This window comes from Danio rerio, chromosome 14 (genome assembly GCF_049306965.1).
Source record: "Danio rerio strain Tuebingen ecotype United States chromosome 14, GRCz12tu, whole genome shotgun sequence".
In the NCBI taxonomy this organism is placed as follows: domain Eukaryota; kingdom Metazoa; phylum Chordata; class Actinopteri; order Cypriniformes; family Danionidae; genus Danio; species Danio rerio.
The window spans coordinates 13,397,127-13,409,340 of NC_133189.1; the positions used below are offsets into that span (position 1 = coordinate 13,397,127).

The window sequence follows — 12,214 nt, forward strand, 5'->3', positions numbered from 1 at the left end:
AGGCGTGGTTTTATTGGTTGTGCATAAATGAAACAGTACATCATTACAGTACAGATTATGAAATAACAGAAAAGCATTATAACAGAATTCCTTTGTAGATATAATGTTTGAAATCTATAATAGTCAATCTCTATCAAGTGACTGCAGTTTATTATTGATGGCTAGAAATGATAAAACATTAAAAAGGTCCACCAACTGATAACTCCATCTTTTTTCAGTCAGTGATTTGAAGCAGTACTGGGGTAAAAAGTGTAAAGTACTCACATGCATGAGTGACAGAGAAGCTGTTGGAGGACTCCAGGTTATCTACGTTGTAATTGAGATGGAAGGGTTTCTCAGTCATGTTCTGATTGGTGTTGTAGAGCTGCACAGCGAATCTGAATGCGCTGTGTTCTTGAACGGTGGAACGCATGAAGAGTCCACCTTTATCAAGAGCAAACAACACGAATCAAAGATGATGCACATATTTAATACATATGAAAATTAAAATCTGACTTAATTCAGCAGTCGCGTCAAATTCTTTTAAGCACATTCATGGACGTGTTCCAACAGTCATACGTGACCATTTTGGTTGACGCTTTAATTTATATGTATATAACTTTCTCTTAAGTTTATTAAAAGCAAATGATTGCGGACATGCATGCAGAGTAATGGAATCCTAATCGTAAGCGTTTTATAATTTGTACCAATTCTTTTATGATTTGCAATGGATTCTTAGATCGCATTTTGTCTACTTAGCATGCGATGCAGCGTCTTCCTATAACGTTACCTACGTTAATATGCGAACAGTCAGACATCGACATGCAAAGCCTAGTGATAAAAAGTCAAATATATCCAGGCGGACTCACCGATATTTATCTGATTGGGGAAGCCAGCGAGAGACGTGCCGAAAAGCCATAATAAAAAAATCAACGCGCTTTGAGTCATTTTTTTCAGCTTCTCTCAAAATCAAGGCTTATCAAACGAAGTCTTTGTGGAGAATCAAAAACGCAGAAATCCAACCGTGAGTAAAGCGCTGCGACTCATGGAGAACAATTCTTCTGCATGTGCGGAGAGAGAGAGAGACAGTCTGAAAGATGCAGAGAGAGGGAGAGAGAGTGGGGGTGTGGGACTGGTGCTGAAGATGGTCGAAGCGACGGAGAGCATCGCATTCAGAGGGAGAGCGAGCCGCTCCTCCAATTGGACCAGCAAGGCGATATTGATCAATCTGACTGACGTTAAAGAACGAGATTAGGTAATACTTTACATTAGGTATTAATATTCAATGCATGCATTATAGAAGATATAGATATATAAAATATATTTCTAAATATATTTTAGGGTAAAGAAAATACATTTCGGGGCAGTACTGTGGTGCAATGGGTGGCAGAATAGCCTCACAGCGAGAAGGTTGCTGGTTTGAGCTCCGACTGGGTCGGTTGGCATTTCTGTGTTTACATGTTCTCCCATGTTGATGTGGGTGTCCTGCGGCTGCGGGGTGCTCCGGTTTTTCCCACAAGTCCAAAAACATGTGGTATAATTGAATTTTATATGAAAATATATTTGCAATCTTTTATTAGAATGTGATCAAAGTATTTATTATTATTAAAATGGGTTTAAATATGTATGCAATCAATATAATAATAATAATAATCATCATCATAATTTTAATAATTAAATTGCATTACCTAATTCTTGCTTATCATTTTGCTGTTTTGCTAGTATTCATGCTTTTTACTATTACATGCATATCGGCAGGACTGGACTGGGGCAAAAAATCGGCCCTGGCATTATCTATCTATGCACGTCCAATATTTTTATCAACTCATATTCTATAAAACACAAAAGCCATATATATTAAATAAATAAATAAATACAAACTTTAATCTCAATTTAATTTCTGTATACTGTCCATAAAGATATTTGTTGAGTTCTAAAAAATACACTATATATTCATTTATTTGTCTTCGCATAAGTCCTTTATTTATCAGGGGTTGCCGCAGTGGAATGAACTGCCAACTATTCCAGCATGTTTTATGCAGCAGATGCCTTTCCAGCCACAACCCAATATTGGAAATCACCCATACACATTCATTCACACACACTCATACACTACAGCCAAGTTAGCTTATTCAATACACTATTCACTCAGCCTATAGTTCAATAATAAACATAACCAAAACTGCCTGCTAATGCATGGGTAAATCTTCAGAGGGAACAGTGTTACATTTTAACCTCTTTCACCTCATCCTGCTTGCTGTTTCTCTATTTAAACAATGAAAACATAATATAAGTCAAATTTGTTTCATTTTGATTAACAGACACCAAACAGCCTTGTGTAGCTATATATTTATATGAGCGTCTGCATATTTATAACAAAACAGGGCTTAAATATAACTGTCTCCTTTAATTTCCATTGAAAAGAACAAACTTTACCCTGTCTCTTTTGCAGAATATCAGTTTTAATAACCAATAATGGCCATTATAACAGTATAACGTACATTAAATTTAAACGATAAAGGTAAGCAATCAGTCAATGTGCAAAATCAGTGTATGTGGTTACATAAATTAATATATTAGCTTATCTTTGCACTCAGCCAAAACAGTTAACTGAGAACAAGTGATTCAAAAGACATAAGAATTGTTAGCTAGAGAAAACAAGATGAATTCAATATCACGTTTAAAAACTATAGTGAGATGAGATCATCCAGCAGATGAACTGTCTGACATGCACTGTACTCTCACCTGGGGTTTATGTTTACCCGCTGAACTACTGGCTGCAACTCTTGGCAGAGAGTGTGCATGTGTGTGGTCACGTGATTTGCGTTTTTAGCCTTGTACTAGAATGAACGGAGAACTTTTCAGAACTGCTAAATGAAACGCCGGTGTATTTCCCGCGATTTCTCTGCGCCTCCCTTGCGCTTCTTCTCTCTGACTCTCGACTATTTTGACAAATACACACAGACGATGCACGCTCACACGCAGTCTAAAATAGGAGTTTGTAATTGGGCCAGCCCAATGTCAATACCGAAAAGAGCCAATGGGCTGCAGAGTGTCACATAGGCCGGCCCGGTCTGTCTGTCCAGGAAAAAAAGCATCTACTTTCAGAGAGTCACAAAGATCACAGCAGCGTCAAATAATAAGGCAGAAAAAAAAAACGATAGGCTGCTAAGCCTTTTATGGGCCGATCAGATCATAAGACGATAATCAGCCCGGCCCAAAAAGTTCGTCGGCCCACCAGGAAAGTGCCCGGTCTGCCAGATAGCTAGTCCGCCCCTGCATATCGGGCGACGCGGTGGCTCAGTGGGGAGCTCTCTCGCCTCACAGCAAGAAGGTTGCTGGTTCGAGCCTCAGCTAGGTCAGTTGGCCATTCTGTGTGGAGTTTGCATGTTCTCCCCGCGTTCGAGTGGGTGTCCTCTGGGTGCTCTCCTGTTTCCCCCATAAGTCCAAAAACATGAAGTACAGATGAAGTAGGTAAGATAAATTGTCAGTAGTGTATGTGTGTGAATGAGTGTGTAAATGTATGGGTGTTTCCCAGTGATGGGTTGTTTTCACCACAGTGTCAGCAGACGTCATCTTGCCTATTATTAAAAAGTTTGGCGTTATTTGGATGAAAACCACAGGAGAAACTATTTTTGCATTATAACAATGTTTTTATTGTATTCATTTTTTATCTGTGAAAGTATGTATGTAAAATCTTATATTGTTGTGATTACCGTCTTGAAGGCTATAAGATGAAACCATTTTGAAAGATGTAAAAAACACTGACTGCTAGCCAGTTTTGAAGAAAACACAACATAGCAGGGTTAGTTGTAACAGGGTGTTACAATTGAGCCACACACTTTTTTATACCAATTAAACTAACAAAGTAATTTTTCAACTTTGAGTGTTATGTTACATTTTTTATATAAAATATTTTTGATGGAAAATAGTTTTTAACAGAAAAAAATTTTCATTGCTAATAATGCAAATAAATGCATTGTATAATAATGGATAATATAGCAAATAAAGACAAATGTGATTATCCAATAGATGGATCAATTGATAAATAAACATATTGTGTTATGTAGAATAAAAATAAATTGAGCTAATTGGGCAATCCAAAGTCGTTGTCTAAACAGGCAAATAGGCTAGGCAGCTAGAAGACACGGAAAACAGGGCAAGGATCAGTATACGGATAGTCTAGACTGGATAAATGCTTTTAAATGTTAACAGTGATAAACACCAACAAGACTTTGCAAAGTCTGTGTGAGTGTTAGCGTGTCCGTGTGTGTGTGTGAGCTACAGCACATATTCCAATTTTGTTTATTGCAACACATTTAAAAAAAAAAAGTTGGAACAGTAAATAGTTTACCACTTTGTAATTTTGTCATTCCTTATTACAACACATAAAGGATGTTTAACGACACCAAGTGATGAAGTGTTTCAGGTGTAATTTTGGCCAATACGGGGTCTTTGTTGTCAATTGTTGTTTTGCGTTTTAAAATGCACGACACATTCTCTTTTGGAGACAGTTCAGGACTGCAGACAGGCCAGTTAAATACATGTATACTCTTCCTCCGCAGCCAGGACTTTTAATGTGTGTAGATTTTAGTTTTGAATTGTCTTGTTGAATATGTGTATGGGCATTCCTGAAAAAAATCCCAGCATATTGTGCTCCAAAATCTCTATGTGCTTTTCAGAAATTATGGTGCCATAAAAGAAGTGCAAGTTATCTATGATCCCTTTTTCTCTTTGGTTCGTTGCAGACGCCATCCATTTCATCCAAAAATACAAGAAATACTGATTCATCTGACCACCACAGTACACTTTTCCACTGTATGATGGCGTTTTCCAGAGACCTCCGAGCCCAGGGAAGTCGATGGTGCTTCTGGACACAGTTAACATAGGGCTTCCTTTTGGCATAGTACAGTATTAACTGGGATTTGTGGATGTAACTACATATTGTGGTAGTTGCAAAAGTAGTTCAGAGCCCATCTGTTAATAATGCTTAAATTATTGCTGATATTTGATATTGCTTAAATTTTTACATATTCCTTGAATCTTATAATTATATTATTGTGGCAGTTCATGCATAGAATACTTAGCATTGTCCTGGGAAGCATACATTTCCAGCACCTGGAGCAATCATGCTGATCGCCAGCAGCTTTAAACATTTCAATCAATTTCTCACATATTGGTTGACAAACTGGCGATCCTTTGTCCATCATTGCTCCTAAAGGATAAGAGCTTTTCTGAATGCTGCTTTTGTACCAAATTATAAATTACAATCACCTGTTGACATCACCTGTTTCAGATCACATAATTAATTAATCAATTTCTGTGATTACTAGTCTTACATTGCTCCTGTGCCAACTTTTTTGGAATGCACTGCAGGTCTGAATGACAGGAAAGGACGTACATTTATGAAGGAAATTAAGTTGACCAGACAAAACATGAAATATATAGTGCTCATTTTGTCTGCAAGGAAATACAAGTCAAAATAAATTTGGAAATCACTACTTTTTTTTTTGCATTATCCATACTGTCCCAAATTTTTTCTGATTTGGGATTGTCAGTTAATTAGTAAAGCATCCAAAATAAGCAAAACCATGACACTCACCCGTCAAGATATTTCATGACTATTTATAATAGAGAAAACCAGTCTTTCCGTCAGAACAAGGCCAATAAATCACACAGGGCAGGGAACACTGGAGCAGTAGAGCACTAATCATTTCAAAGAATCACCCATATGACATCTAACAAAGCCAGGTCTGTGTAAATGTACACACATACCTGTGCGTGGCTTGCATAAAGTTCTCTATACAGCTTCACTCAGACACATTTATTATACACAGTATAAACAAATTCAATATCTACCCTAGTTTACCACAAATATCAGAATTATAGGTTAATACTAAGAAAAAATATACTTAGCAGCAGTTAAAAGCAACCATTGCTTACCTGCAGACACTGCCAACCAGAGACCAAAAACAAGAAAGTGACGTATGACACTGATAGCCCTATCATACCCCAAGTGCAAGGCGTGCATGGTGAGATTTGTTGCAATTTTTAGACAAGCAGATCAGTAATTTTCAGGTAATTTTTCTCGCTGTGAAAGGGGTGGGATTAAACAAGATTATTAGACAAAAAAGCTAGCGATTGCTTTATGACTTAAATTTCTGTGCAGAGGGGTCATGTTTTGATCCTCTATTGGTCTCACACAGTCAAGTGATGCGATTTCGCAGGTCAATTTACCAAGCTTGAACTTTGCACTGCAGCAACCTGCATGACCCCACGTTTCCGGTCTGACGCATTCGCGTTCGTATGAATGGAAGTCTGGGAGGAAAAGCCCAGTGTGACCGCAGTTTTAAAATAGCAAAAGTGGATTTGAACACGCCTTTAATACTTTTGCGCCATCTGCTTTAGACTTTGCACCTAGATCGTCAAAATAGAGCCCTGAGAGTCAAATGTAATGTGCCAAATAAGAACAAAATTCTCATGCTTATAAACAAGACTTCACTCCACGTGCTGTCTCAATCTTTGTCAATCTCATGAGGAAGATATGGAACTGAGGTTAGAAGATTGTTGAGAAATGTCACTTTTTTTCTTCTTCTTTTATCAGCAGCACTCTGGAACTTGGTAATATATATTTAAAAATTGATCCAGCAGAGTCTATTTTGCAAATTTGTGATATAAGCCTCTCTCTCTCTTTCTCCAGGAGGTTTTGGAGTCCACTCATGCCTCATTCCAATCTCCTCAACATCAATCCATTTTGCAGTAGCCTATCCCCAATTCTGTTCTCCAAGCTAGTTATTTGGCATTGAAATTTCATCATTGATATTTTCATCCGTTTATTTAGCAGCACAATGGTAAACATTAGCTTTAGCTTGTGCAGACTTTCATTTTGGATGTTTTTTTTTCCTATTGACATACTCATTTATTAACTTCTATCTGACATTTTTGTCAAAATTGAGTTATTCACATTTTCCTAATAAATGACAACTTATTTGCATTATGTGATTTTTTCGTATAAATTGCTTATATTTTACAACTTTTTATTTAAAAAAACAAAAAAGTTTTTATCTACAAAGTCGAACTCTAGCGTGCCTCTAAGGTTCTTTCTGTGAGTTAATCAGCATTTCAAATGCACGCATGATGACTAATCAGATTTTTTTTTTTGTCATTTTGCTGGACTGCTCCATTTACAACAGGAAAGACCAGAAAGAAACACAAAATCAGAGTTGACTAAATGATGCTGCACCACATGAAATTGAGAATAAACCTGAAACTGAATGTCCAGTGTGTAAATACGATGATTTAGAATCATTTACGTTTTATACATTTAAAATGTATAAAAAAAATACATTTTTTGACTTGAGATGAAATGTATATATAGTAAGTGAAACATTTTTCATTGTTTATTAAACTCATTTGCTCATTGTCTGTTTTGTTTTAAAGTCCTTAAATTTTATATTAAGCATTGAAGGCAAATACCTAGTTTAATTCATGGGACATATAATTCAATAATTCGGATAAAGCATAAAATTCAATAAATATTACCATATTAATTACATAAAATTCATATCTGCACTGGATAACGTGTTCAGCACAGCCCTGTATGCTTAATTTGAACAGGAAAAAATATTCATCCTAAAACATTAAATATGGTTTTTGGCTATATAAAGTTAGCTTAAGCTCAACATTTAAGAATGTGTGGCACTGAAAATCCTGATCTTATTTTATTTTGAATTCTAGTTTTTGCCTTGGTACTACTAATACCACTGCGGGATGTAGAATAATGTACAAATAATGTAGTGATTGGTTGTATACTGTACATGTGTCTTGTCTTAACACTGTACATTATGTGATGAGCCAATAATTAATTCAACTTTGTGAAGCTTCACAAAATGCATTTCTCAAAGCCAAAAGCATTTCTCAAAGCCATTTTGTGTAGATAAGATTTGTATATCAGTGAGTGTGATCTAATTGTTGATGAGTTAATGACAAAGAATTCACCACAGAATTTCAAAATTTGTGTGAGTGTATGTGTGTGTGTGTGTGTGCATATATATATATATATATATATATATATATATATATATATATATATATATATATATATATATATATATATATACATATATATACACACTATGTCATGACGCTATAGTTGCAGTGGCACAATTATAGTAAAAACTGCTTGGACATTCTTTAGACACCAAATCAAGGTCTGTGCCACAACGCTCCTCATACGATTTAGTTTTATAGCAAACAGTCTTTGCAGAAGTGTAACTGAGGCTCCGTGTTATCAGCTGAACAGACTGACACACTTAGAGGCCCCCAGGGCCTAAACTGTTATGGTCATGTGACTGCATGAGTCTCCAGAATGGAACAAGGAAACATCATATGCACAAGCAGAGAGCTTTGCATTTCATAGAGGAGAGAGGTAGAGGTTACTGATTTCACACAGCTGTAGAAGGGTAAAGATAATATTGATGCTTAACCTATATATATATATATATATATATATATATATATATATATATATATATATATATATATATATATATTTATGTCTTTCAGATAACTTATTACTGAATTTAACAAATTAATTACATAACAATCTATACAATTACATGAATGTATGTAGGTATATAGCAAAATAAACTATAATATAGTGTCTGTTTAAATGCTGTTGAAGTGCGGAAGCAAATAATTGTATTGAGACTGTACTGAATGCCTATTTTATTGCTATTTCATCACTTGTTTTATTTTGAGTATGAAACAAGTAATGAAATAGCCCAGCTCCACAGAGGGGCCTGGTCCACCCAATCAGAACCTTGGCCCTGGTCCTACATCAGATAACAACTTTTTTTTTTTTTTTGCGATTCGTTCCATAACTGAGAAAGCAGCATAAGATGTGACCGTGATCTTCAAAAAACATGTTTTGGAAAGCCAGGCTCATTTACAATCTTGATTAAAGTATTCCTGTTTAATAATTTAAAACCATTCAGGCTGCAAAATTTGAAAGATCACGTGTCTGAGCGCGCATTACCAAACGCACTTCCCTTTTATATCACTTCATGCAGTCGTAGCCTAATTCATACAATAGAAAGGCTTAAAGAACACAAACAGTTCAGCAGCACTGAGTGGGATAATCAGTAGATGTATTGAGCCCGCTTAAACATAGCATTTTTCTCACGAAAAGAGCAAATATTAAATTCATGATCTGTGAACGACACACAGAAACGGACAAATCACATGCAGTTTCAACAGTGAAGATTGTGCAAAGTGCAACATCTCAAAGTGCAGTCCCTCGTCTGTATAAACAATATCGAGAAGTCAGTAACTGAACTTGTTTTAATATCACTGACTGGATTAATTAAATACGAAAGCCGTGTAACGTGCTGTCGATTGATGTTTTGTCCTTTTTTCCTTTTAAATTTCTCACATTATCATATGTGATCTCCTCTGTTATTGGACTTTTTAACTGAAAACGAAAAGACATCAAAAACATACACATGATATCTTAAACTGTTACTGTTCACTGTTAACAGTAGTAGTGTAGTGTAGTGTAATGCAATATTGAAAATTCAGGATTCAATAATGAATAGAATAAATATTGATAATTCAAGATATCTCAGTGAGCAGGATGACGTACACACAAAGCGCTATGATAAAGCATGAGAAACTATATGTGTGTTGATTAAAACATGTTATTTGCGAAATAAACAATGAACATTTTTTTTTGATATGCTATAAATGATAATGTATTAGCTATCCACCACAAACAAATAGGCTTATATGCAAAGATCTGCTATTCAAAAATTATTGTATGTTAGTAATACAAAATACTAATGTCCATATTGGCCCCGGTGCACTAAATAATAGTTATTAATAATATTATGATTTTTTTAAATCACAAAATATAGAAAATGGTATGGAATGTTGGTAAAGTTGTACCACTACAGTTATTGTAAAGATTATTATTTGCATTAAATGCAATATGGGGATTATATTGCATGTATATTTTACATTTCAGAAGGTTAAGGAATAAATCTCTTTAAAAATAATATATTGTTTGTGAACTGTTATTGATAAATTTAGAAATGTGTAGAAATAACAATAAATCATAGCAAGAAAAATCCTAATGGGTAGTTCAATAAAAAAAAATTTAATTCAATTTATCTATAATGGGTAGTTCCTAAATTGGAACTGAATTGACTGTAACAATTTACAATTTTACAACTTTTTAGCCAAACATTCTACTTTCTATAACTGTAAAGATCACAAGACACTAATAAAATCAGGAATAAAATCATTTTAAATTGTCCAATATGTGATTAATGAAATATTCAGTTTTCCTTTTGTAATTGCGTAGTACTGACAGTTTAAACAGTCATTCATTCATTTTCTTTTCGGCTTAGTCCCTTTATTAATCTGGGGTTGCCACAGTGGAATGAACCGCCAACTTATCTAGTATATGTTTTTAGACATCGGATGCCCTTCCAGCTGCAACCAGTCTCTGGGAAACATGCATACACACTCATACACTACAGACAATTTAGCCTAACCAATTCACCTGTACCTCATGTCTTTGGACTGTGGGGAAACCCACGCGAACAAAGGAAGAACATAAAAACTCCACACAGAATGCCAACTGACCCACCCAAGGCTAGAACCAGCAACCCAGCGACCTTCTTGCTGTGAGGCAACAGCACTACCTACTGCGCCACTGCAAATATGAACTATAATGTATTTACATTACAACAGTTAAAACATTTACAAGAAAAACAAAATAAAATATTTTTAATGCACAATGATACACGATGGAAAAATACACTAATTCGGACATCAAGAAATCATAATTTTTGGTAATATGATCTTTGAAAATGATAATCACATTTTATAAATAATCAAAAACGTAACAATGTAAAGTAACAATTTTTTAAATGCTGAAAAAAGGATGGCTTTGGTCAGTAAATGTACCTGCAACAATAGGATTACCCATATAATTCATAGAGAGCAAATAGTTTTTCTGGAGTTTTCTTGCAAAACTTGGCGAACATCATTTAAGCAAGCAAACACTGAGATAGACATAGCCTGCAGTACAAATAATAGTTTTAAAATAAAATTTAGTTTGCTTTTTTAAAATGACAGAGAACATTTAAAAAGATAAATACATTACTTTTATATATTCATTACTTATAGAATATAATTCATTTTATATATATATCAAGTTTTAGCTGCACCTGCCCATGACCCAAGTGGAAGCCCAGATACCTCACTTCCACTCACCCAATTGCACACGTTCTCGGGTTGGCCGTGAGCCCGGCCCGCCTCAGCGCTGATAATACTGCCCGCAGGTGCTGCACATATGCTGTCATATGCTGAGTGATGGGCAAGTATTTTATCCATCAGACGCTGAAACGTAGCCGGAGCCCCGAACAGAAGCATCACGAACTGATGTAATCCAAAATGGCGTCGTGAAGGCAGGATATTGGAGATAGGGGTATCTGCTAATAACCCCCTCTGACTCAAAGTGTGACGACATCACCAGGGATTCCCCCAGCTGAGCGATCTGCCCCCTAGCCGTTGATCCTTTCCTCCAAGAAGCACTCGCTGTCAGAACTCCTAATAGGTTATTAAAATCTGGCCAATTGGTTCCCAAAATCAGCGGGTGCTTCAGGTGCGGGTTAACCGCTACCTCCACAATATGTTTTTTTCCCCAAAATTGGATTTCTACGGCCACTAGCGGGTAGTGAATTTCATCACCGTGCACACACCTCACCCTAACTGTGCAGCTTTTATCCAATGCCATGTCTTGCATCAGGCATGGGTGGATAGAGGTTTGGTTACACCCCGAATCCACCAAGGCCTGATATTTATCCCCCTTTATACCCACCGGTATCTGAAATAGCCCATTGCGAAAGAGGGCGACAGCCGGGGCATCGAGTACCCAGATCAAAGCCCCCACCTCCATCGCACAGCAAATCCCAGGGCCATGATCCACGCCCCTGCACTGCCAACACGTCAACCCAGATCGCACCACTGCACCCCTGGGGCCAGTTGGTCCAACCGACTGAGGCGGAGAGAGACCTGTTGTGGCTGGAGAAGCCACTAGAGGGCCCGCTTCCCCGCCCCGGTCCTGGTATCCACCCCACCAAGGCATAGAGCAAGATGGATCAGACCCAGAGCCCTGCTTCCTCGGTGCTGGCATGGGTGGTCCTTGCTGCCTGGGTCTGGAAACGGG

At 36.6% G+C, this 12,214-nt stretch overlaps 1 protein-coding gene across 7 annotated transcripts in view; it reads right to left on the reverse strand.

Annotated features, from left to right (window-relative positions):
- Positions 1-1,099, reverse strand: part of gria3b (glutamate receptor, ionotropic, AMPA 3b) — a 301,594-nt gene extending 300,495 nt beyond the window's left edge. For 6 of the 7 annotated variants that reach the window (XR_002459908.3, XR_002459909.3, XM_005157133.5 and 3 more), the window contains exons 1-2: positions 849-1,099; positions 265-423 (exon numbers count right to left, since the gene is read on the reverse strand). Coding sequence is in view for 5 of the 7 variants with exons in the window: in XM_005157133.5 (XP_005157190.1) it covers positions 265-423; positions 849-927 (238 nt within the window). In the remaining 2 variants the exon portion in view is untranslated. The remainder of the gene's footprint in view (positions 1-264; positions 424-848) is intronic. The other variant, NM_198360.2, reaches the window with a different exon arrangement.
- Positions 1,100-12,214: the final 11,115 nt, after the last annotated feature.